Here is a 27,991-nt window from a genome sequence, read left to right on the forward strand (position 1 = left end):
CTCCATCTTTATTTCTCTTGTTTACTGGCAAAGTTGAAACCAGATATTTACATACACAGAATAAAAAGACACACACTGCTTGAAGTTAAATCAGACCAAATGTTTCTTGGTTTAGCTTAGTTAGAATTACCAAAATCATTTCTATTTGCTAGAAAGCCAGAAAATTAGGCAAGGACATTTTTTAGTAGTTTGTAATTACTTGGCAATCCAGAAAGTGCCATAACCTTTCTTGTTGTATCTGACTCCCAGAAAGTGAAGCTTGTGCAGCACTGTCTTCAGCTGAAGTAGCCGTTGCAGTGTGCTTATAAAATATGTAGTGTTATCGGGGTGAGCACTATGTGACCTTGTGGTGGGCTCTGATATTTGGTCAATGAAATAATCTCACTGCCCAGATTTGGCCTGTGAGCTTTGACCTCGGCGTCTGATCCAAGTCCTTCGATTGTAGCTCTCAGGCTGAATTCTTTGGCTCATTGTCCTGCTTGAAGATGAACATTTGACCCAGATTGAACTCCTCTGCTGCCTCTCACAGGATTTCATCTTGGATAGCGCTGGACTTACAAATCCAGTTACAAATAGAGGTCAGAAGTAGATGTACTCAACTTGCTAATTAGGTAACTTCTCCAGGCAAGTGGTGGAACTCTATTACATTTTGGGTTATGGCAGTGAAATGGAGTGAATACAAATTCACAGCACACCTTTTAAGAGTTTAATTGGTAAACTCTGCAGACAGAAACCACTTATGCATTAGTTTCTGTTAGTCTACCACCACATAAAATCCCATTCAATTAAATTGAAGTTTGTGGAAAAAAAACACAAAAAGTTCAATACTTTTTCACTGGTTTAATTTCTCCTCGCATCTTTTTTTTTCTCCCAGTGCCATCGCCTCCTATGACCAGATGGAAACAGGAAACGTCTTTCAGACACCTGCCTTCTTTCGCTCTGTTGGTTTCTTCGTCGGAGTGCTCATTGGCTCCTTCCTCCTTGGATTCATATTCACAGTAATAACAGCCCTCATATCCTTTCATCCCCTCCTCTTCCCTCCACCCCAGACTCAATTATCACCTCGGCATCCGCTGCAGTAAATCTACTTCCTCGGCTCTGTAACTGCCCCCCACTTCCCTCCTAACTAACCCAATGCTGCACCCCTTCATCAGCAAAAGTAACAGGATGAGGTCTGAAGTGCTGCTGTGGGTTTGATGGTCTCAGAGATGTCGTGAATCACACCAAAAGCGTTTGATGAAATTTCGACTGGCGAGTTTGTCCTGCGTCTTTCTCTCTCTCTCTCTGACGTTAGTTAATTAGACTTTAGAGTGAAAAATGAGGAGGTGTCAAGTGGGGTGCTCATTTCTTATGTAAAGGGACTGGTGTTTATGTGCAGGCAACCAACAAATTGAACTTTTTATTAAAATTTTGCTGACAGCAGCCATAGCAACAAATCGCTCCCTTCATGCCCTCCGTTCAAACACAAGGTCCTTATAGACTGCTTATGGCAAACATAAAGTCATTAGCACATCCATATGTTTTCTTTTTAATGCTATGAGGCATCATGAGGGAAATAAACAGTTAGCATCTTGTTGTAGTCTCAATAACAGAGATCCCAGCCTGGGTTGCGTTTAACAAGGAAACGTAAGGAGCTCATCTTTGAGATTTAATTGTGAGACCTGAAGGAAGCTTCGTCATTAACATAATAGTTGCTGCAGATGTAGTTACTTAAAGCCCCTCATTATTGCCAGCTTCCCACCTTCTCTTTTAGTCTGCACCCATCTGTACTATGCCTACGCTGAGACACCCTCACAGGTGTGTCGTTTCCTGTATCTCACTATAACCTGAAAAGCTGTTCTGTTTTACACGTTACACTCAGATCTGACACAGAAAAGGAACAGTATTCGCAAAGCAAAGCTTAAGCTTAAGCTTCCATCAGCTTGCCAGGGAGGTTTTATTGTATTTATAGTGACATGACAAGTGTTGATGTGGTGGAAGAAAATCCCTCTTGATTTGATGACATAAAGTTTTAAAATGTATACTCTGATTTTTCCAGTAGAGAAGTAATGATAAAATCTCATCTGCAAATGAAGAGCTCGGAATACTCACATATTCATGTAATTAGTTGTAACACTGGGTTTTGGGAAACCCGGTGTTTGCTTCTGTGAAAAAACAAACACATAGTTGGTCAGGAAACTTAGATGCAGCATATGTGGGAAAGTGATGTAAAGAAGGGGAAAATTTTTCTCATTCAGGCCCAGTTCTTATTGTATATGGCAGGTCTCCAGGCTTATTTAGCACCTACTGCATTGGCTTATTTGTAGGTACAGCACTGCAGTAATTCTCAGCCTCCTGTCTGCGGCATTGGAACGTACATGTACAACTTTGTACTGCAGATGCACCAGAAACTGTGGTGCATCTGGTGGAAAAGCTTATTGGAAAAGGTGTAAAAACTGCATGATTATCATCTTGTAAATCTTTAACACTCTCTCCACCTCACCAAACTCACCCGACTCCATGAGAGTCCTCTGCTGGAAACATCAATCTTCTTCCTGCTATCCTGGAGCAGCTTCCTCTCAGCAGAAGCCTGCGGACTGTCAGGTGAGCGTTTCTTCACTTCTGCTACTCGTGTGTCTGTGGCCATATCAGAACTGTGTTGGTGGCTGACTGCTGAATAAAAATCCTTTCAGTGAGCCTCAGCCTTCATCACCTCCTCCTAACCACATCCTCCTGTCCCTTCCCCCAGTCATCACTTCTAAGCTGCATGCGCTAACTTGCATGCGACCCCTCGGCAATCGGCCGCACAGGCAGCTGTTTGGTTGGCATGTCCTGCTGCCGTATCAAGGGGAAATCTGACAGTGCATACTCAAAGGTTTAGAGACAGTGCCAACTTTATAAATCTCCAGTCCAAATCAGAGTCACTTCTCTTCATGGCAACCTCGTTTTTTTTAATACAGCAGCCTGCACTGTGCCTATTATACCTCTCTGCAATAAAACCTTGATGTATTTTACTGGGATTTCATGTGACAGACCAAAACGTAGCAGTACATAAAATAATTCTTATTCTAATGTATTCACAGATTATTTCTGTCTGCAGTGTCTTGGTGGGTTTGCAATGTACCAATACTCTGTTTTTGTTCGAAAGATGGGCAATTGTATTTAACGTATCCCTGCTGTGCTCTGTCTGGCATGTTTCTTTGACAGGTTTCATGATGCTTTTTGCTCACTGGTGTTCTCTAAAAAGCCTCTGAGGCCTTTAAGAACAGCTGGATTTTACACTGAGATATTACACACAGCTGCACTATATTTATCAAATATAGCCGTCTTCTATAAGGCTCCACTTGATTTCATTTAAGGCAGAGATAAAAAGCATCCCCTACTTCTCAGATTTTTATTTGTGAAAAATTTCAAGAAGGATGAATGAATTTGTAAGGTACTGTGTAAAAACGAATCACTCAACAATTCTTGGATTATTGGAAAACTACATCACACATTCTAGTCTTCATGGAAATGCACTTATCTTCGTTGTGGTCAAGTACATATAAATGTAATAATTTAACACCAGTTTTGTTCTGAATGTTAATGCAAGTTTTCCTCAAAATCTACTCTAATGCAAATTTGATTTAGTTTAGTGAGAGACATTGGAACAATATGTCATTCTGCTTTGGAATTGTTAGTGTGTTGCATTTCGAAGAATAAGTCTTGGCTTTGTTGCCTGATATCGTCTTCCTCTACGCTGATCACAATGATGGGGCTTTAGAATATTAATTTAGCATTTGTATTCAACAAACACTGTGGTTTTGTTCCTCCTGCCGTGGTTTTATCAGAGGGATACCACTGAATTAGCTGACAAGCTCGCTCTGGCCTGGCAGTTAGTCTCTGTGGCCTGTGGAGGAAGAGAAGATGGTTTCTAATGAAATAGCTTGACCTTTATCCATTTGGCCTTGTTTGTGAAGAGCACCATCCTGCATACTGCCCAATGTGGTACATACACCATACACACACACACACTGCAGAAACACACGTTATGTCGGTGGTTCTTATAATGCTTCTTAAGATCTGAAGAAATTCTGCATTGAAGAAGAGAATGTAAATTTTATTAGGTGTTTTTTTTTTTGTTTTTTTTTCCCACCACTACAAACTGGGGAAACTACTCTGTCCTTGTTAATGAGCTTAATGTAATAGTCATCTCAGAGGGCTGTAGAGGCTCTATCTTGTTCTCAGGATGAATAAGCATGAGTTGAGTGGGAGCTGGTTGTTCTCCCTGGTGTTGTCTGGTTATTGAAGCACTTTACTGTTTCCGATAATTGCTTCAGTTTAGGGGGAGGGCGATACCTAATGACCCTTAACTCTACAATTATTAATCTTACACCCTTTGCAGCTCCTTATTATAGGATACATGTAATCTATTTCCAAATTCCCTCCCTGCTTTTTTGTAGATGGTGGATGAAATGTTACCTCCGTCAGTGTTAAATAAACCAATGAGAATGGTAAACTAAAAAGGACCAAGAATCAAAGCCAAATTCTGGTTGAAAGCGCATTCTGAGCACGGGTCGCTGAAAGTAGCATACAGCGGCAGGTCAGTGTGTAATGATTTTATGGTTGCTGGTAAATAGAGAGTATTTGTCCAGCTGTGGTGATGTGCTATTTGCTCTGTTGGTCCTTTTATTGCACACATCTCGGCCGGTGCAAGTGTTGCTCCCTATCAGAGTAAATTCGTGTGATTCCTTTTTATGTGATTCTCCCTCAAAGAAGAGAGATGGAAAAAAAAAAAAGTATGAAATTCAATCCCTGCAACAAAACAAGCATGTCCTGTGAAGCAGCAACCTTCTTTCTGTGTGACACGCTTCAGATTTCTGTTCACCGACAGGGGCTCTCTGAGTGAAACCACATATTTTTTTATAAACCTTGTACTGCACTCGTTTTTTCTTTCTCTTTTGTCTTTCTTTGTTTGTTCATATCTGTTTACGACTTATCGAACAAGGAACCAGTATTGAACTTCAATGTGTATCACTGGACAAACTCTAGGTTATTAAACAATATGTCAAACTTTAAACATTTCACAGAGCTGTTCAATCCATTATCTCAAAATGAGAGAGTATGGTACAGATGCAAACCTTTCAAGACATGATCTTTGATTTAAACTGACAGACAAGGAGCGTATTGATGAGAGAAGCATCAAGGATGCAGGTAGTAACTTTAAAGGGGCCACAAGTCATTTATTGGACAAAGCAAAGGAAATAAGATGCTGTGGTCAGATGTACCAGGGTGGCACACTTCTAGGTTTTCTTTTTTTTTTCACAACATATTTATAATCCTTTATTGTTTTTATTTAATTTAACTTTACAATTATGCACAACTTTGTGTTGATCTGTCACTAACCCAATACCCAGTTAAATACATTGACATTTTGGGGATTAATGCTTTTACATGACACTGTGATATTTTAATTACATTTTACCAAATGGAAATGAAATAGTGATCTTATTTTAGTAGTGTAGATGAAATCTGAACACGTATTTAGTCATTTTTGGCCTCACAGCTAGTCTTCAGTACAGTCCTCCAGGATGACATTTATAGAATTAGAAATCTGACCCTTTTAGGGAATATAATATCTAACATTTTTATGTTTTCATATCCTGACAAATTCCTAGCAATGTATCAGACTTCTGTCTCTATTTTCTCTTTCGTCTGTCCTTTGGTTTTCTGGTTGTGGCCTGGTTAATGCCTTTGTGCAGATAAGAGATGCTAGAGCTGTAATTGGCTGAGTATGATAACATGAACAGGAAGATTGCCCTGCCCTATAAATTTCCCAAGAGAACTGTTTGTTATTGTTGCAACTTTGCCAGACCCCAGACCTCTGAGCAAATCTCTACAATCTTGGTGTAACGAAATAAAACACGCAAACATCTCTTTTTGTGAAACCACTGAATCTGACCGATCCCCATTATTCTTCCACAATTTGCCCCCACAGTAGATTGATTGCACTTTCAGAAGTTTAATCGACTTCATTTGCACATGTTTTGTTTTGTATTTCAGGCATTGTGGCAGTTCTGTTTTGTGGCCTGAGCCAGGCAAAGTACACAAATCTCAATTTGTCGCACGAGGGAAGCACAAGAACCAAACAGGTATATTTATTTTCAATGATTTCAACCAGTCTTACTTCCACTTTCGAGGAACATTTTTCAGTTTTATTCATTCATATGTTTTTTGGGGGTTTTTTTATTATGGAAGTCTGTTTATCATCTCTGCACGTAGAGCCAGATATTAATTTCTATTAGTGTTCTGGTCATCCTGTAGATGTCTGTGGGGCAGACATCCCTCCACCTTATCTGCTTATAAAGCCTAGCACAGATGGGGGGCCAGCACTTCTGATATACTGAGCTGACAAGCTTCACAGTGGAGCAAATAAATCAAAAGTGTACACATAAACTCATCTGTGCATTTATTATGCATTATCGGTGCCACAGTGCAGCTGTTTATCACGGAAAAGCTTTCTAAAAGGTAACACAGTTGAACACCTCGCCTACAAAGTAGATCTGAACAGAGCAGTGTGTTTACTTGGCAGCATGCCTGTATCCATTATTTCATGTTTTATACATGCAGCTCCAGCTGAAATAAAAAAGGTACAAAGAGAGCATTTGAATAGGGAGTCAAACATATATTCTTTCACTGGTGCATCTCTGGTTAATTCAAGCTCAAAGCTTTCTATAGAAGCTTTAATCCAAAAAAGCTTTATGTAATATAAAACATATTTTCTAAGTAATTAATAAAAGCTAAATGTCTACTTTATTGTTTATCAGTAACATTAATTAATGGCATTATGAAGAATTGAATTGATAAATGTATTTGTTTTCAATAGAGGTAAATGAGATCTGTTGGATTTTTTTATCTGGAAGTATCAAAAAAGCTTAACCAACATTCTGGGGTGTTTTTAATGGCCAATAGTCTGTCGTTTTGCTTTTCACTTATTTCGACAACCCACATATTTGCAATAAAACTCCTTTGAGTGTAAACCGAAAAAAGAATTGACTAAAACAACTCAGCCGATGAACGCAAAAAACATCATGCCCTCGGGCCGCAGATTTCTGCAGCTGCTTCCTCAAAAGGAATAACGTCAAAACTGAATTTGTCATGTTTGTACAAATCTCAGCTTATTTAGTGAAGAGTCCTTCACTGTCAGACTCTCATTGCGTCTACATCACATGCAGACAGACTTCCATAAATACTGATCTGTGGAAGGGGATGAATTGAGGCTTCATCTCAAACACCACTGACACCAAGCTGTTTTCTTGGACTGAAATCCTTTGTTGACATATTATTTGATCTTAATGAACACTGAAACAAAGGGAGTTCAGAGGAACTATTTTCAGATGGATTTATAAAGCGCTCGGTGTGATGCAAAGATTTTAGCTGACATAGATAAACGTACAGTAGCTGGCAAAGAGCTGTTATGAATGTCGCTTTGTGCGACACAGACATTAATAAACGCAGGCAGGCAATCTTAAAACATTAAGTAGGCAAAAGTATAATAATAATATCAAAAGTCTACAGCTCCATCTGAGCTTTACAATCATTGATGTGATGTCACATTAGTTTTATGACTTTAATAATGCATTCGAAGCATTTTTCCATCATAGAAGAATATGATAACATGGCTTCAGGCTACATCTGGGTGCACATGTTTGAATTTATTGTAGACTTTCTCTAATCTACACAGTGTCAGCGTCATGCAGGCTCAATAGGTATACCCCTGTGAAAGAAACATTAATGTATGAAAATTTCTAATGTAATAAAAATTACATTATTTCTATTAATAGAAATAAGAGCTTGAAAACATCCGACTGTGTGTCATTAATCTATATAATGTGTTTCTCTTAGTGAAACAAGTTATTGAAATGAATTTACCTCTTAATAATATTCTAAGTTATGGAATATTACAATGTATTTAGATTCCATGCATGTAATTTAACCCTGTATAAGTAAGAGAGAATTTAAAACACTATAAAGCTTATGTACTCAAATTGTATTTATTTAAACAACGCACTCTGCAGATGTATACTCCTACAAACATAATTTAAATGAACGCCATTAATGTCCTTTAGGAGTAGATGTAAAGTTCTGACCCAGGCTGTACCGTAACTCCACCAGCAAACGGCTTCACACATTCCCTCTCTCTCTCTCTCTCTCTCTCTCTCTCTTTCTCTCTCCACATACGTGCTCATCTTTCTGACCCTCTCTCTCAAGATTCTTTTAATCCTTTTTTTATAATTTGCAGCTCTTTGAAGTCCTCAACTTCCTCGGGGAGATTTTCATCTTCGGCTACATGGGATATATATGGTTTACATTTCGTCACCATGCCTTCCGAGCTCTCTTCATCTCTGGAGCATTTGTATCCTTTTCCTGCAATGCAACAGAGTCTTTCCACCCCCTGCTGTGCAGCCTCTGGATTTCAGTCAGAACTCACTCCGTTTGATTTCTCTCAGTCTGCTGTACTTTGAGACCGATCCCTTTTTGTGCAGTCACTGGAACATCTTTCTTGTTTTCAATTTGGCATCCCGATCATCCCAACAGCCCTTCAAAAGAAAAAAAAACAAAACAAAAAAAAAACACAATCCAAATCTTAAGCTGCTCGGAAATAAATTTTATTTGACTGCACAGATGGCATTCAGCTGCCTGTCTGTCCTTTAATTCTGCAAATTCACACCCAACAGTAAATCTTCACTATAAATTTTTTATACATTTAAATAGGTCATTTATTATAATTATGGTGGCTAGTTTTCCATTCGCTGAAAAACTATTGGAAATTGTGCCTATATGACAAAACTCAGAAAGGAGGATCTTGTTTATATATATAATTTCAGTCTTTTTTTAAAGGTAGACTCAATAAAAAATGTATTTTGTAATATATATATTTTAAGCTGATCATGGGCAGATTTGTGCATAATTACATATTTAAAACAATTAAGAGTCTATTATCCCTATATGAATCTATGCAAGTCTAGGTGAAGACATTGTTGGATGTTTGCACATTCAAAATTAATAACCAGGGGCCAATGGTACTCGTACGTTAAATATTTTAATGTGTACCATTAATGTTTAGTATAGGTTGTAATCTCCGTCGTGCAGCAATAGCTTCTAAAATTTGCCATATAATTTATGTATTTATTTATTTGTTGTATTTCTCCTGCTCGCCAGATTTAGTTAAAGTACTTTGTGAGTTTGCTTCTGCAAGAACATAGAGAGCGCATCCCAATCATCTTGGGGGTGGGCTTGGCATTTTGCGTTCAGGTTAGATGGATTTACTTAAGAACTGCCCTTTTATCTGTTTTTGCCCAGCTTGAAAACAACTCTTACATCAGAAAGTATTTGTATATTTTTTGCAGGAAAATCAGTTATCTCTTCATGAAACTGTATAATGAGCTCTGCAGGGTCCAGCACCAAACAAGCAAGCCAGATTTTTGACTTTTCAGAGGGAGTTGATTTCTCAGTCAATTCATTCCCAACTTTGCAAACAGTGGAATGGAGACAAAACATTGGTATGCAAAATAAATTAAAATGTTTAGCTGATTATCGTGCAGGCTGAGGGTGAGAGTAACAGGCAGAGTTTTCGGTCATGAAAGACGTCACTTTGGGAGAAATGAGACATCCAGTTCAGAAAACAAGACTCAGAGTGTTTGCATAGGAAAGAGATGTGATGAGTCTTCAGCAATATTTGGGGGTGTAGGGAGAATTGATGACATTTTGTTCTGTCTTTGCTATATGCTGATTAGTCTGCTTGTATCAATTTTAAGATTGCACAGCTAGAGTTAGTTTAAAATAAGATCCCAGGTCCCTACGATGCTGAAATAGTACGGTAGCTGGAACATTATATATGCTAACTTATCCTGTTAGCATTTTCTTCACACCTTCCCATTGTTTGTGAAATAAATGACATGACCCTTTTACACTTTTTCAGGTATTGTAACTTACATTTATCATCTCTATTTTTCTATCACTATTTGGTCAGCTGCCTCCAGTGTTGTTGATGAAACTCTAAAGTGTTTATAGCTTTTTTTATAAAAGCTGCTATATGTGGTAACAAAAGCATTAATGGTACCTAAGTAGCTTTGGCAAAGTTTGACTATGATGAGAGAAGTTTTATGCTCGAAGCTGCTGTTGTAGCCGTCAGCTGTTCTTTGTTAGAGAATGAAAGGGAGATTTCTTTGTAGGAACTCGGTGTTATTCATTGTACAACCATCCTTTCTTTAGACAGAGAAGTAGAGTATGCCAGGAAAAAAAAAAGTGGCTGCACTCCAAGGAGTTGTTCTTTCACAGTCCACTGCTCAGACGACCAGCAATTATTATTACAGATCACCGTCCAGCACAGGGTCAAGGGGGCTACAGAAACATGGACAGAGCCGATTCCTATCCCAGTGCTCCTGTTTAGCCTGAGTGGTTGGTAGTGGAGGAAAACTTATGACTTGAGTTTAACTGATCTGCTCTATAATATCCACCAAAATCTCACAATCATCTCCCACTGGAAGCTGACCGGGTTGTATAAACAGGAAGAAATGGAGGTCAGAGTCATCTTGCAGGGCCGTAAACGTGACTATAAAAATGAAATAACCTGAGTCATTCACCCCATGTTAATCGCTCTTTGGCTATTTAGTAGATTTTAATCGCTGTGGCCTCCAGTCTTAGTCGGTGACAATGGAGATTGGCTTTTATTGGAAATGGAGCTGAGATGAAAGTGCTTAATTACCTCCATTCAAATAGCTCAGAGGTCTTTGTCAGAGAGCAATGACTGCTTTTGGGAGCAGGATATTGCTTTTGAAATTCCATAGGGTTCAGAAGATTTAATATTGACTGCAGGATGCGAGAGAACTCTGTTTTAGTAATAGCTCTGTCAGGCTAACGTCCCCTGTCGTAGATATTGATGCTGTTTTTATTTCTTGCATCATATTTGAATTTCCCTTGAGAAAGACTAAAATCTATTCCCTCCATGAATCTAAAACAAGGTTACCTGTCTGCATAAATGACTCTCATGCATCAAAGATTAAAAAAGGGGTTTGAAAATATGTTTGCCTCCCTTTAGCCATGTCCTCTTAGTGTCACAAATGCAGATTGTCACATAATAACAAGAAAACCGTAGGCTCAATCAAGGTCAGACGACGCTAAAAGAGGGCAATTGGAGCTTTTTTGACAAAAGACACTAAGTGTTTTCAAAATGGCAGCTATGTCCCTGATAATTGCCCACCTATCATCTTCTGTGTTACTGCCCTGGACACTTAGCATTCAGTCCCATCCTGTGTGGGCCATCCAAGTGGGTTTTCAGAGCCGAGACAGCTAGCAGCGCCTGATTGGTTTCATGCTTCAGCACGGTGCCACACTGCTGCATTTGCATCATAAACACACATTGTTTAGAAATCTTTTTTTTTAATATACACTCTGAGTTTGTGTTCGAACATTCATATCATATCACAGTTGAAGCTAGAGGTTTGCATACCTTATATAAAAAAATATAGCATGTTTTTTTTCATAATCAGACATTAAATTAAACTGAACCCTTCATGTTTTAAGTCCATTTTGATTCCAAAAATAATTAAAATTTGCTACATGTCAGAATAATCAGACTTGCTAGTTCCCCTTTTTTTTCTTTCAAATTTAACAATCAACATTATGACCAGAAAATTTGATATTGCTTTTGGAGTTATGGTTTCTTCCTCAAAGAGTAGCCTTTGCTTTTTGCCTGGGAGTTGAGTACATTTCACAACACATCATATTCATCTCTGGGTCACAGCTTACCAATTCCCTCCCTAATATCTTGGCTTATTTTGATGATGTTACACAAGCAGTATGTTTGAGGTGTTACTTTGAAATGCATCTTAAGGTTCTGTAATCAAATCTGACAATGAAAAACAACATTTCACAGTAAGTCCCTTGCGGTGATCGGTGCTTATATAATTATTTTTTTTTAGAGAGCACTAAATAGCAGCTTTGTCTACATTTTAAAAGTTACTTCAGTAAAGTTATATTTAATAATATTGCACCAAAATCCTATGTTTAATGAAATAACACAAGATGGATAATCTAGAGTTCACACTAAGACTTGTGGTTTTATTAACAATAATGGGTTGATGTGTTTAATGCTGAGATAGACTGAACATTTTTACCACCACAAGAATTAATTTACTATATTGCTTTGTTAATTAGAGAAGCATTTACACACGTGATGACTTGTTTGCTCCTTGACGTTAGCATCAAACATTTTGTTTTTTTTCCCAGGTGAATTCCATATATTGTCCTTAACCGTCCTCAATTCCTGCAGTTATCCATTTTTATTTCAAGAGCCTGCAACATCTACCCTTTGTCTTTCCTGATAAACCTGGGTCGCACAAAGAAGATTTCCCGCAACTTCCAACACTTTATGGTGTTTGCAGGTACTGTTTTTCTCAACTTCTAATCATTACTAAGCCGTCAGCATTGATACAGTTGGGATTGCTGGAGTGATAAAAGTTGGATTTGCAATCCTTTTTTCTGCAAGTTTTGAAAAAAGAAAACTTTCCCATTTCATTCATCCCATCATTTAGGGCCTGCAGCTACTATTGTTCGTGAGGACGATAAGGGAAGGTGTCTCTTGTGGAACGAGTGTAACATAATGTCTTGATGAAGTTAGTTTGACAGTCACAAATGCCAGCACCTACTTAAAGCCTTTAATATTTCATTACTTTTGCTCCTGAGGGCAGTTCTGCTTAAACGGATATATTCAGAATCACAAATGTTTTTATTTTTCACTCTTACCTTGTTAGTTTACGTTTAAATTGATGTGTATAAATCATTACCATTATATAGGTGTGTTTGACAGTAATATTTCAAAAGTTTTATAGTTAAAAGACTAGGGAAAGGGAAAGAAATGTTTTTATAGAAAGTAATACACCATCCTGTATGTTTGCAGGTCTGACCTACTTTACTGCTTATGTAAGAATGCTTCCTTATGAAAACCCCTTATCTTGCTGGGGGTTTTTTTTGTTTTTTTTTTATGTATCCATCAACAAGCAACCAACACCTCCCCCGTTTTTTCCCATGGAGGCCAATGAATTCCCATGGGACGTTTTTTTTTTTTTTTTTTCCTATTACGCTCTGCATCAACCAATCTAAACTATTTGTTGGCCAAATGGTTTATGGTGACAGTGATAGTCGGAGTGTAATCTGTTTCCTTTCTACGGCCTTATTATCAGGATGGCTTGCTGCTTTTTATACATAATTGTCATTTGATAGATTTCTCGTAGTTTTACAGATGCCATTAACCCATATGTTTGCTCAAAAACAGCTTTGTTTTCTATCTGTACCCAGGTTTAAGAGGGGCTGTTTCTTTTAGCTTGGCTGTAAGAGACACTTCAACAGAAGCACGACGCACCATCCTCACCACCACTCTGCTTCTGATTGGCTTCACTGTGTGGGTGCTGGGTGCAGCTGCCGATCCCCTGCTGAGCCATCTGGACCTCAGGTCAGTGTTTGCTGGCTATTTAAAGTCTGGTTCTGGTGTTGTATATCTGAATGTTCCTCTTGCTGAAAAAAACAAAAAAAACAAAACTATAGCATGGAGAAAAACTAGATAAAAGTGGCGAATAATGGCGAGAATGTCCCGCGAAGAAAAAAACTCTGCTTTTCTCAACCAAATAAAGCAGAGTGATGATGCTTGGATTGATATAATTGAGGTTCTCTTGTTGGTGCTGTGGTTTCGTTCCCAGTTTCAGCTCACAGAAAACCTTGCATAGTGGCATCAGCCTTCTTTTACCAACCCTTTCTGAAGGATTTAAAAATAAAAAAAACACAAGCCATTGGCAAAGTTATGGTAAGAAATTAAGACAATTCTCTTACTGAAATATTTGGCTTCCTACAAGGTCTCATCTGTTACTCTATCAAGACAAGACTAGTGTGTAGTCTGAATTAAACACACTAAATCACTTTTCAAGTGATTCAACTAATTATGAATTAATCATGGATCATTTTGAAAGCTTACTGAGTTATTAACTAGAATATGATCATTCACTTTAAAAGGTCCATTTAACATGTATAAATGTGCATGTATTAGTAAGCAGTTTCCTGATCATAACTCCTCAGGGACATAAAAAATAAATCAGCTGAAGACAATACAAAGTTCATCTTGAATACCAACTTGGCAAAAATATTATTTTAGCTCAAAGTAAAGTCTTTAGCCGTTCTCACACTGCAAAGAATGGAACGGAACGCCACGGTACGGGTTCAAAGTAGGGCCAACCGTGTTTGCATTAGAACTTCCGTCCCGGTTCCACCCGGCTCCTTGGAACCACAAGAGCTGTGGTTCCAATCGGGCCGACCAAGCGGGGCTGCTTAGAATCAGCAGCTGATTGGTTTAGAGTCAACCGTTGATCAGTTCTAGCTGGCTCTCACTAAACTGTTCTTACTGTATTTTGTAAAGAGTGCTCTTTTTAATATTTTTATTATTATTATTTTTAATTTGCGATGACGCAATCTGTGCAATGTCTGTCCTCTGAGTCAGTTATATGCAAACACAACAGGGCTGCAGTATGGGTCGGACTGGACCGAAGCGTGCCGTTCCGTTCCGTTCCGTGTCGTTCCGTTCCGTTCCGTTCCTTGCAGTGCAAAAACGGCTATGGTGACCTGCAAAGACTTTGGCCAGAAGAGTGAAATGAGGTTAGTAACTTTCTTAACAGAAAGAGGAGCCTAACCTTAGATGTTGTGGAAGTTTGTGTTTAATGTACAGTATTGCATCAATTGCTTAAAAACAACCTTGATTCTTCTGTTATTTGTGGAGTTCTCCTAAGTTTCATTCTTGGGTCGATATTATTTTAGACAAAAACATTTTTTATAGACTGTATCGTAAGGAAATTTTAATTTTTCTTCATTGCCATGTAGACGAGGCTCAGACCTATTTACTTTTGAATCACAGTTGTTCTTTTTCTTTAAAACCACTGTGTAGCTGGGATTGTCTTTAATTTCCTCTATTTTAATGAGTGAAAAAAAACAGTAATTGTTTTTGGAGAAAGATGCAATTGCCCCACTCCTGATATAGAGGTAGTGACTTTGTGTGTCCTATTTTTTCCTTCCATTGGTGGCAAGTGTAGCACAGCGAAAAAGTGTTTGCTTTTTTACATTTCTTGTTTATTAATCACACTTAAATGTTTCACATCATCAAACTAATTATAAAATCAGATGAAAAGTAAATAGAAAATGACATTTTAAATATCACTTTCCAATAATGCAACCAAAATTATTCCAACAGTGTATGCATATTAAGTACTAAATCAAATAATCATGTTAAAACTGCATTTGGTGTTACGCGGGTTACCTATTTTAAATAAATAGCTGATCATTTCAAACATTAAAACATCTGTAAAAGGGGACATCCAAAGCCACTGCCTACATAAATGTGCATTATTTACAAAAAGTACTGCTATATAAGGAGCTGTTCTAGCTCCAAGTCTGAGCACAGTCTATGATTTGAGGATTGTGGGCCATAATGATAAAGGCGGACAGAAGAGGTGGGAGGGATGTGACGTGGTAATTAGTAACCTGTATTATTAAAGTGGAACACATGGCCCAAACTGTAGCGGTATACTTTATTCCAGTTTGCTACATCTTTCAACAATGCCTTATGGAAAATCTTAAAGTATTTCTACGGTGTAAATATCAGGTTAAATATTTCCTTTGCTGATCTTGGTAAATAAAACTCATATGTTATATAGATTCATTACACTTCAAGTGTTTATTTCAGTTGTTTTTTTATATATATATTTATGAGTTAAATCTAATGAAACCCAAAGTTCTTTATAAGAAAATTTTAAATGATGCACAACCATCAAAGAAAGGATTTAAAAATAAAAAAAGATTTACATATTATGGTATGTCCATGTGATAACTTAAACACGGGAAAGACTCCTGACTTAAGACACGTCCCTTTTGTCTCTTGAATCAGCTCAGTCCTATCTGAGGATTGAAGGATTTCCTCTGTCATGTGGGAAATGTAGAAATGTAGTTACCCAGCAATGCCTACATCAAAGGATTGAAATAGCTTCTTATAAACAATGAAAACAAAGTCATTTGTGAAGTCGAGCAAAACATGGAACACCGCTGTTGTTAATGAATTGCAGGCTGGCTTTGGTAATTCAATTGGCTCAGTTGTTTGTTCAAGGTTTTCGCAGCCAAACAAACTTAATTTCACTGTTATAAAGGTGGGGAAAGAACCATTCTCTGCATGAAAACAAGCTGGACATAAGATTTATGTCCATAAAGTCAGATTTTTTTTTTTTTTCTTTTTGCTTGTGTACTTTCCTAGATCTGATCATATTCTTATCACCGGAGACTGAGCTGGTATGAAGGCCGAGATTACGTGCTGTAATTTCCAACTTTCTGTGCAATCTGTCTGTCCTCTGAGTAAATCTCTGAATAAATCAAAACCATGCAAGCCCAGTAAATCCAAACAATGAACTAAGGATCTCCTTGCAGTTTCAAATGGTGAAGCTAATTATTCACCCTCTTATTGGCTCTCTGTGGTAGCAGTTCATGATGTTGCCTTTGTTGCACTCCAAACTTAGAATCTTATTGATCTTATGTTAAATAACAGAAAACATAGAAACTGTTATGCACAATAAGATTTTTTGATAGTTTATAGTATGGATTTGTTACTTTTTTTTTTTTTTTTCAAAGAAGCATTCTAACATCTGTCTAACATTTAAAGAATGACTTGAGTGGAAATTCCCTACAAAGGCAATACAAAAATACCGGAGTGTAATGGTCCACTGTGATCTGACATAAAAGCGAAACAGAGAACATGCAGCAACCCACTATTTCTGAAATGGCCTTTAAATTACCTTACAGAGCCCACCTGAGAAGGCATAAATGCACTTCCATATAATCACTGATGTTTGTTTAAATCTTTTTGTAAGGGACTATAAAGCTGAGAATTGCGAGCTACGTGTTTTGTTTGCTCCCTAAAGATGTTTTTTTTTGTTTTAATTAGTAAATATCTCTGAAGCTCAAAGCAGAAACATTGCAATCCTGATCCAGAAAATAGCTGTTTCTCACTTCCCAAACATCCACCTAGTATTATGTAACACTTTTTCTAATTCATTATATGCTTTCAATGACTTTATATTTTGTCACATACCAAGACATTTGGATATCTGAACATCAGACAAGTGACAACACATTTAACTCGTTTACCCCTAAATAAAACAAATAGATCAAACTAAACAACGGTCCCATTATCAGTTAACTGAGTCCAACTGTTCATAATGTAATCTCAGAATTAATACAGCTGGTCTGTCAAGGCCCCAGAGGTTTGTTAGAAAACATTAGTGGAGAAAGATGCTCTGATCAGATTAGACCACAATTGCACTTTTTGGGCTAGATAGAAAATTCTGTCTGGCAAAAACCAACATAACGTAAAAACCACGGAGCACAAAACCTGTTGGATGATGATGAATGAGATTGGGGCAGAAATTCACCTTTCAGCAGGACGACGACCCTGAGCACACAGCCAGAGCTATGAAGTAATGGTTTAGATTAGCAGTCTGCAACGTTTACAATCCAAAGAGAAATTATTTCCCTCAATCCTGCTTGTTTAGAGACCCAAATGTTGTATGACCTTTTGGAAGAGGAAAATTTATCATTTTTGATAATCATATGCAATTTTATTTTCTAAAGAACCACTATTTTATTAGAATGTTTAGGTTTGCATAATTTCTTTCTGTGGGATGTTAATATTTGTGAAAATGTATTTAAAAAAAAAACCAAACAAACGGAGTAAAGAAGATATAACTGTTACTTTTAGGGTTATTCTATTGTGGAAATTAAATGTATTTATTTATTTATTGACAAACATGTAAAATTGGCAAATCTTTCCCTTGGTATTATATTTATATTTAAAAGCATTCAATTTTTATTTATCATTTCCAGTCAAAGTTATTAAGAGGCATTGTAGAAGGTCCAAAAAGCCATTTGCAGCTCCAGAGCTGCAGGCTTCAGACTCCTGGTTTTGATGAAAGCATATTGATTTCTTATAATGGTTGAAACCTAAATCTAATTGAGAGTCTTTGCCAGTGCTGGATAACTGCCTCTCCATCCAATCTGGAGCTATTTTTGCAAACATGAGTGAGCAGATATTTCAGCCAGTAGATGTGCAAAGCTGTTAGGAAGACACAGCAGACTTTTGGGGTAATTACAGCAAAAGGTGTTTCTGTGCTCTATTGACTCAGGGGCTGAATACTAATGCAAGCCGCAGTTTCTTGTCCAAAAATTAAGCCAGCTGCTTGTATCCTTACAAATTTTGTTAGATGCAAACCACCTTTAAAATGATAGACTTTTGAAGAGACAGCATCATTTTTTGACTATTCTTTGGTATTTTTCATAATCTCCCTAAAGTTGATTGTAATTACTGGTCCAATAGAGCTTAACAAGACCAAATGACAAGCTAAGGGCTAAATTTAATCTTCTAATCTTAAACTGGTTTCTTTCCCTTGTGTAGCCAAATTATGTACCAGATTTAATTTTCCAGACTGAACGCCAGCATTTAAGAAAGGAATCCTGAAATTTGATTAACAAAGTCACTGGAACATCCTTCTGGCAGATTTTAAGGGATGCAGTCTTCATTTGACTAACCTTTCAGGCAAAAATAGAGCAGCATGCATCTTTATGTGTTGGCACTGGTGGCAAGACTTCTTGAAAACCCTTAAATAAATTAACATTTTTATGACTGAAGAATTATCTTGTCATAAAAACTAAAATCAATGTAACCTTCTAATTTTCAGTGGGGAAAAGACCCAAAGTACAAGTGATATAAGAAATCACTTGTACTGTACTCAGATATTCAGTGAATTTCTTAAACAAATGTAATGCATACTTTTCTTTTAACACTAACCATACATAACATCTGATTTGTCTGGGACTTTAGCACAGAGACCCAGTTGTATTAGCATACCCTCAAAATGACAGTAGCTCACAAAATCAATATCAGATTAGAACATTTTTGCGTGGTCTGATGAATCACGTCTACAGCTGCAACACTGAGTGGGTAAGGTCAGAATGTGACGTAAACAGGGTGAACCAAATGCCATATCCTGCGTCGTATCAACAATCCCTTGATGGTTGTAGTGTAATGGTGTGGGGGACATTTTTTCCAAGCACTTTGGACCTCTTCATAATATTGGAGTATTGTTTAAACAACAAAGCTTTCTTAAGTATTGTTGCAGACCATCTTCATTCCTTTCGGACTCCAATGTATCTGTCTTCTGATGGCTACTTCCATCAGTATAATGCACCACATCACAAAGCTCAACTCATCTCAAACCGGTTTACCTGCATACCAATGTGTTCACCATACTCAAATGGTTGTTTTCTGAAAGTTTGTTCCAGTTTAACGAAGCATAAAAACTGAATCTTGGTCCTCTATGTTTGGTGGCTGGTATATGTATGTATATATAAAGTGGAAAACCTGGACTGAATTATTTTACAGTTATTCCAGATTTGAAGCATAATTTGGATTTGAGAGGAAAATAAGTAAATAAATCCAAATTCTTATTTTATTCCAAAATACAACTGAAGTCGTCTTTTCTCATCGTGATCCATTCTTGTTAACCCAATATTTTGTTCTCTAAGGTGGGAGCAGAAGGCGGGGCTCGCCCAGGGCTGCATTCATTCAAAAAGAAAATATATTGTTGCTTGCAGCAACATGTTTCTCTTTGCCTTTTTGTGTTGGTGGATAAGAAAATTAAAATGAGCAGACCTCGTAACCTGCAGGCCAATATATAACAGCTGGAGCCTGGCTAATGAGTAGCCTGTGTGTTCTGGATGGACAGATGGACGGGTGGAAAACCCATTCCTCTGATGTCTCTTCCTCTCCTTCATGCCCCACTGACCTCACGTCAATCACAATCTCACTTTCTGTGTGTCTTTGACGTCCATCTGCTTGTAGCAAGGATTCGTGTCAAACAGCAGTTTAGATTCGAGATGGACTTTTTAATTCACTCTAACACTGAGCAAACAAATGGATGTCCTCTTTTCTCTTAATAAATGGGGCAAAGTGTCCTAAAGGAGAAAGGAAAGTCATACATACACCCACATGCATGCAATGCCTGCAACAAAAATATGCCAAACTGATTGCATGGAAGATATTTGAGAGATGAATAATGCTTGCGTAGGTCCTGATAAGACAAGAGGATAATAAGAGAGGAACAAAGACTTTTTTAACTTATTTTTTTAGACTTTGTTGCCTTTGTTGAGCAGCACATAAAAAAGAAATGCAGAGAGGTGAGAAGGGGACGACATGCAGCAAATGCCAGAGACCGGGAATCGAACCCGGGACGACCACCACACGATGCACACGCTCTACCAAATCAGTCACCCAGCACCCGAGAGAAAGGGAGGATTAATTTTAGGAAGAAAGTCTCATTCTTTGACCCATCCTCAGATTATTCCAGACATTGTTTTATTTGAGGATTCAATTTCACAAAGCAATTTTTAGGTTAAATTTATATGTGTAACAAATGTATGGCAGCTATATTCTCAAGTATTAATGAAATGCAGTCATGTGCTACTGGTTCGACCTGTTTGACCAAATTCATCCGTCAAATTTGAACCACCGAGCAAATTCATTATTCATGCATCCCAATGATCTGGTGATGGATTGGAGCTATTGCGCTATTCCCGGAACACTTTGTCTCATATGTTTATCAGAACAACCTTCTCTCTTCCCTTGCTCTGTCTCTCTACCCCGCTTCCCCTTCACTTTCTCTCTTTCCCTGGTTTTCCTGAGTGAGTTTTCCCCTACCTTCCTTTGCCAAAAGTTCCATCTTTAATTTCATTATTGCCCCCATCTGCCAGTAGGCATCAGGCCTTGGGTGTTCGACACTGAGTGGCAGTGGAGCAGTTCAAGTTCAACCAACTGTACAAACCATTATTTCAAAGCCACAACTGGAGCAGACTGCCTTGGTTTGAGCCAAAAAAATGGTTCATGTATTCACCACGACTTGGTTGGACTCTTGCAAAAGTCCAACCAACCCCATCTTTAAAGTCGTTGCACTTGATCCAGAACACTAAAGTCACAAGACATCACGTTTCTGTCTCATTGATCACATTTGTCCTCTTTACGCAGATTCCTTGTAGTTTGTAGAAGGTATTTTAAAATCAGTCTTTTGCTTGCCAAGTCCTGAGGGGTGCATAACCTTTAATTATCAAAAAGAGCTCATATTTGCACATAGAATTTTCTTCCACAGATGGACATTCCTGGTTTTCAGAGTTTCTGGATGAAAAATGAGAGGCAAGCATCATTTCTTTGGTTCTTCATCAGTTTTGTCACAAAAAAGAAATGTCTTTGGATTTGCAACCAAATTGATTAATTCACCCTTTCTTTGTACACCATAGCCCTCCCCTTATATCCAGTCTGTACATCAAAATCATTTACATTCTTTGTGGCATTGCCCTAAAGTGTTCAGTTTGACACATTATTAGTTTGTAGTGTCGTATTCATCGACTGAAGACTGGAAACTAATTTAGTTTGGATCGGATTTTAGTCTGTAGTAATTTGCTTTTCAAGTGAGTTTAAAAACTCTATACTTCTGTACAAACATGTGCATTGTATATTCTTTCTACTTATAATATATTAATTTATTGAAATAATATGAAAGCAGAGGAACAATTATACAACTTTAAGTTGGCAAAAGTCTTTGTTTAAAAATTGCTGTAACTTACCCATTTTCAAAGTCCAACATTTCTCTTTGACCTGAACTATAAATAAGCTATTGCAAAGATTAAAATATGTCAGCCATTTTTAAATGTTAGGTCAAGTAATTGGGGAATAATCCCCTTGAATTCTGACTGACTGCATAAAGCTGTCAGGAAATGTGAAAATGAGTACTGGTGTTAATGAATGTAGACCCAAGAGAGTCAGGGTATGTTCATTCAGCTAACTCTGAGTTTCTAAAAAGTTTATTTTTTTTTTTACTCCTAGAATCAGCTTCATGCAGCCCTGCACAGAGGACAGCTCCTGGTAGCTTCCAGCTACTCCTGTGAAATTGAGATTGACACATTCTCTTAGTTTGTAGACTTTTAAAACACGTCAGTACCAAAGCATTACCTCCAATATGCTCAGCTCTTCAATATTCTAGCCTGCTACCTGATGTCTCTCTAACACGGTTAAATGTTTGTCAATTACCGTTGCTCCACATGCAGCAAGATTTGTTCCCATAAAAAAGTTTTTCTTTGCAGTATTGACTTTCATCACTCAAAGCCGAGAATCACTACTACTAGGATTTTTGTTATTGTGCCTTTTTTCTCAAGTTAAATTAGACTACATGCATGCAGCCATATCATATTCCAAACTCAGGATTGCTGAGTGAGTTTAAACGTACCCAGATGGATATCTGGCTTCTGCTGGCATTTTTGTTGAGATCAGAAAATCTTCAGCCATTCATGCCAATTAATTTAATTGTTCCCCCCGATCTAAATTACTTCCTGTTTAGCTTTCATATAAACGGCAACTGATAAAATATTCTGATTGTATTTATTTTTCAACAAAATTTTGCGGACTAGGAACTCCAAAACAACCTAACGCCAAGTCTCCATTTCTCATTTTCTACTTAGACGTATCAGTAAAGTTTTGGCTATCATCACGTGAGGCAACCCTATGTTTTGCTTGACCTACTGTTCCCCCTCATTCTATATGCATGAAGAGGAAAAGACAAGTCAGTGCAGATTGCAGGGTGTTGATGACACTTCACTGTTGAATACCAGGTCAGAATGGGGTCAACTCCCGGTGTAATTGATGATGCCGTCGTTACGAGAGACGCTGAGGCTGGAGGAAACCTGGTGAGTTATGACTCTGATGCTAATCAGATGTGAAATCTTATCTCCTCACATTAGCCTGCAAGGGTTATTTTCTGTGGCACCAGATCCAGATATACTGCTTGGTCAGCTGAGCTATAAACATGCGTATGCTGAGTAGATAGTTGAGCTCTGCGTGCACAAGTAAAACACAGGTAAGGGATTACGGAAAGAGAGCTTTTACCTTCTGACACACAGTTCACTGGGTTCACTCACTCGCAGGGGGATTGATAGTCATGGCTGCGAGCGGAATGCCCTGGTAACCGCATCTGTCAGATCAGTGAAAACGGCAAGTTTATCAGCCCAAAATTGACTGTAGGCTAAGGACTCTTAGCCTGGAGTTCTGTGCACCAGCCTCCACTAAAAAGGCCCAGAGGTGCAGCCTAATGGATATGACGTCAACATGAAGAGGGTGGAGGATGGCCATTAAAAAGCGCATTAGGGCAATAAAAATGACCACTTGTGTGTGTGTCTCAGTTTATTTGCGCTGTTCAGGAAGGAGGGTCATGTGGATGATTTTACACATAAAAAGCAACTATGTCTGCAGTGCTCTGGATTTGTTGAAAGGTGCCTTCTATTTACTGTTTAAAGATTCCTCATTTAGGCAGCAGAAATGGAAAGATCCTTAGCGTGTTTGTCTGTCAGGTGTCCCTCGGCTGAAAGAGGATCCACATAAGTATGAATAATAAAACAGTCATGTTGTGCCTCAACTGCACAGGCTTGAGCACAAATACTGCCTCAAACCTAACACACATGTACATTTCTACAGTTGTTTGGTGGATGAACAGTGCCTTAAGAAATTTGCTTTCGTGTAATGCGCCAAATAAATGGGAACGTTGTTATGGTATGACAGAGTTTAATGTCTGCAGATCGCTGCAGAAGTAGAAATAGTGCTGAGTTAATGTGTTGGTTGTGTAGAAGAAAGCTGAATAGGTTTTGTTTATGTGAATTCATTGTTTTAAAAGTGAATGCCAGCAATGAATTCAGCTCACCTAACTTCCTCAGCCTGCCAAGCGACCTCACTTCTCAATCATTCTCAATGGGATCCTCTCAGTTATGGTGCCATTATTTTTAGCCCTCTATAATTTCAGCTGTCGGCCTCTTGAGGAATTACAGATTGAACTTTGAATTAAGACAGACGGTGGTTGGGACAGAGTGAAATTTTAAGGTCATGTAAACATAAAGGTGTGCCAGCACACGTTAACTTTTAGTTGTATGATTTCTTCTTGTTTTTGTTTTAATTTAGATTTTTCATATAAAGCACCAGTTACCACATGTCCTCCGAATTATGTTTAATCATATTAAAAGATTCCAAGTCAGATATGTATGTTCCAATTGATCCCATTAAAAAACAAAACAATGCAGTTGTGTTCAGTCTATTATTTAAATGGGTTAAAACCATTTTTTGTCTAAGGAAACTACCAGCAGACTGCATCGAGGCATTGACTTGCAACATAGAATGAAAGGCGGCACATATAGTTACAAAAGTTCAGCCACTAAAAACGGATCCCTGTTGTTTAGGAGAGAGACGGGGTTAAACACTGATTGACAGGGTCAAGTGTATCATCTACAGAAGAACATGAGGTTGTTGGCAGGACCAGGCCCTCTCAAGAAAGGTGTCGCATATAAACAGAAAGCTAGACCAGGTGTAGTTTTTTTGAAGAGTAAACAACAGAGTGAGGACAGAAAGTTGAGAGCTGAAACAATGGCTGATCATGCAAAATTAGAGAGGAGGAGGGAAATGGAGCAAAGACGGGAGAAGTGGTCAGTATGTTTTCCAGCAGCCCTGAGGCTCTAGGGGCATAAATACAGACTTTTACAGTTTTGGTCTGCACTTTGATAAATTATGAATTTTTTTTTTTTTTACTTCAGTAGATAATTTATTAATCTCTTCAATAAAACATTACAATACTAGATGAATATTAATGGACGTCACAAGCTTCCACTCCTTTAAACTAATTAATGCCATAAGATTTATGAAGTAGTTTTGACTCTTTTTTTAATTGTAAAGAATTATTTTTGTCTTTGTCTTTTTTTTTTTTTTGTTTTAGTTCAGTGTAATGCAAATATTAAGCATATATGTAAATATATATTTCAATGTAATGTAAACTAAAGCATTTTTTTTTGTACTTGACCTTTATAAGTTAATCAGCATTTCAAAGATTTTCTAAGTAGTAATTCAATAACTTATGTTTCCCCAGAGTTTTAATTTGACTTAGCATATGAAAGCCCATAGCAACATTTATATGACCATTACCCAGAGTGAACAAGATGGTGGTTGAGGCAAAAGTAAAAGCTAAAGCTAAACCTGGCCCAGGGATTTTTGTAAGAATTTTGATCAGGCAGTTACTGGTCAGGCAGACCAAGCTAATGTTGGTCAGCAGCTGATTACCCTTTTCATCTGTAATCAAAATTGAACTGCTCCTTGATTCTTGAAGAAAAAAATGTGTTCCAGTGTTGCACAACTTACTGCTTATTGATGAGATTCTGCTCACTTTTGGGAAGAGAGAAGCATGTAAAAGCACACACCCAAACAGACTGATTTCTCTGTATAGTGGCCTCCTTATTCTATCAACAGAAAGCTGACATACTGGTGTATCCTCTGTCTGGCTGGTCTTGAATGAAAACATTCAAGACCATTTTCCAAATCTCTTGGAAAAGAGATTTCCAAGAGATTTTCCAAATCTCTTGGAAAATGTTAGTACTGACTATAAAACTGACCAAAAAAAGACACACTGTTCAGCAAAATCTGTTCAGCATTAAGAAGTATCCTTAAACGGAAACTGAAATACATGCATACTCACTCGCTGAGACAATCAAATAAAACAAGAGATCGAGTGCTGCAGCGCAGTTATTAATTCAGCCTTCTGAGCTTTGCCGCTGCAAAACTCAAGCCTGTGCAATCAAACCTTGCACAGGCTTGTGATGGAAGGCAGCTGTTATGTAACTGGTCTATTGCTGAAGGTTACAGCGAGACCCACAGAAATGTAGCTTTCAGCACATGCTTGCTCTACATCTTTGTCTATGGTCTGACTTGGACTGTAAGACCCCCCCCACCCAATCCCTGCCTGGCAGAATCAGAGGAGAAGAACAACAGATTTGGCAGCCGAGTTTTTTTTTTTGTTTTTTTTTTTGTTTTGTTTTTTTCCTGCCATCTGTTTCTGTGGTCAGTCTGAACCTAGACCCTTCAACACACACCGATAAACAATCCCATCGCTTTCCTGTTGGTTTTCACATGTCCTGCATTCCATCATGCCTCGAGCATCTGGCTACCCAGACTGCTGTGTCCCCTGGCCATGTGTCTGGACTTCTGTTCAGAGGTTCTGGGTTTTCAAGGAGAGTGAAAAAGAGAGAGAGTTGGAGGGGCAAGGGGGTACGGGGGGGCGGACAGATGCTGATACTGGCTGTAGGGAGTTGGGGAGGACTCATCGATTCATATCCACCAGCAACACACTAGAAAAGCTGCTTTCATAATCCTCCCCTTAAATAATTCAGTACTCACCCTCAAAATTTCATCAGCACCTACATATAGAGAACAATCTCCCCCACAGCAGCTGCAGTAGAAAAAAAAGAAAGAGAGGGAGTGATGAGGCTGCAGAGGAGTGAGCAGGTGGAAGATATTTGGTTCATAATCTTCCTATCAAAGCTCAAAATCGGCAATCAGGGAGCAACACAGGCATCTCGGTAGCTAATGTTTTTTACTTGATTGTGGCAAATTAGACAATTTTATCATGTTAAACATCAAAGTTAATGACAGGAAAAAAAATACTCAATATAAATATGGCAGGACAACTTTGGTTTGCAACATTGTATTTGAATGAACCATGAATCAAGTGTAGCAATTTCCTTTGGACAAATGTGCCAAAAGTAGGCATATTGAGCCATACTATACATCATGTTTGGCAAAAAGCAGATACAGACTCGGCAAAACTGCCTCATATTATTTGTCAAGCATAGGTCTAGATAGGTGATGGTTCAGGCTTATTTTAGTGGTGTTGATGTCATTGAGTCAACTGTGATTTCTGCTGTATACCAAAGCATCCTAGAGTCACGTGTGAATCCATCCGTCTGGCAGGTAGAGTTAGCCACAATCAATCCCTCAGCTGGTTAATGGCCCTCCGTGCACCAGCAAATTCACAACACAACGTCTGAAAAAGAAAGCATTTGAGGTGTTGCAACCGACTTGTCAAAGTCGAGACTTCAGCCTGTTTGTACTGAAGAAGTTTAAGAGTAGAGTCAAGCCTCATACTCTGCTCCACTGCCAAGTCCGTGTGATGTAAACAGTTTTTAATCTGTACCTACCAGGGGAACCAACTCTCAACCAACCAATTCTCTCTGGAGTGAGAATGTATACCTGTGCACTACCAAGGTATACAGCTGGAAAATCAGTTTTAGACAGGAAATAAAGATATGTAGTGACATTGACAATGCCTTCCTGAGTACCTAGACCTAACCCTAAAGTATTAACTATGCACCTTGTTCTTCTACTTTCATAAAAAAAAGTAATTTAAAGTAAAATATTTTCTTTAAACATCAGTGACGTCCAACTATTTATACCACCCCTATCAGCACTACTTAACTTTAAGTGCCACTCAAAACATAGCAATTGTGACCTAAAAACAAGGGTCCATCTACTTTCTGTTTCCAATTTTTGTTTTATTCTTGACAATAATACTCTCAAACAAAGGCTGGTGCTTTAAAAACAGTAGTTAAAGAAAATAAGTCAGATTACAGGCACAACAAGAGAAAACGCAAGTCTTGTAATTCCCTCCCCAAGGGACCACAAGGACAAAAACATTGTGTGGCTTCTCTTCTGAGGAGACATTTTGCAAACCAGTGCATTATCACCTCCCGTGAAGCCGTGAGGAAAACTTCATATCTCTGAGTGGAATGATGAGGCTCAGCTGACATAAATTATGCTGGATATATCTTTCTATCCCGACCTGAAACTGCCTGCAGTGGCAGCTTTTGGCAGCAAATTCACTGGAAGTTGTACTATGGAAACTAAGGACTTAATCTGTCCCACAAGGTTAAAAGCGCATAATAAAACTAACTTTAATTGCAAACAACTGCTAAGAGCCAACTCATTTAGTAACAAGTTCAAGCTTGTTGCTAAAAGGCAACACCCTGCATGAAGTGACTCAGG

At 38.1% G+C, this 27,991-nt stretch overlaps 1 protein-coding gene across 1 annotated transcript in view; it reads left to right on the forward strand.

Moving 5' to 3' along the window:
- The window catches only part of LOC103140430 (sodium/hydrogen exchanger 9), a 75,224-nt gene that overhangs the window by 20,523 nt on the left and 26,710 nt on the right, over nt 1–27,991 (forward strand). The window contains exons 7-12 of the mRNA XM_007555583.2: nt 875–1,013; nt 2,478–2,583; nt 6,022–6,110; nt 8,261–8,374; nt 12,293–12,404; nt 13,318–13,471. Of these exons, the coding sequence (XP_007555645.1) occupies nt 875–1,013; nt 2,478–2,583; nt 6,022–6,110; nt 8,261–8,374; nt 12,293–12,404; nt 13,318–13,471 (714 nt within the window). The remainder of the gene's footprint in view (nt 1–874; nt 1,014–2,477; nt 2,584–6,021; nt 6,111–8,260; nt 8,375–12,292; nt 12,405–13,317; nt 13,472–27,991) is intronic.

Source organism: Poecilia formosa, unplaced genomic scaffold, assembly GCF_000485575.1.
Source record: "Poecilia formosa unplaced genomic scaffold, Poecilia_formosa-5.1.2 Scaffold71, whole genome shotgun sequence".
Classification (NCBI taxonomy): domain Eukaryota; kingdom Metazoa; phylum Chordata; class Actinopteri; order Cyprinodontiformes; family Poeciliidae; genus Poecilia; species Poecilia formosa.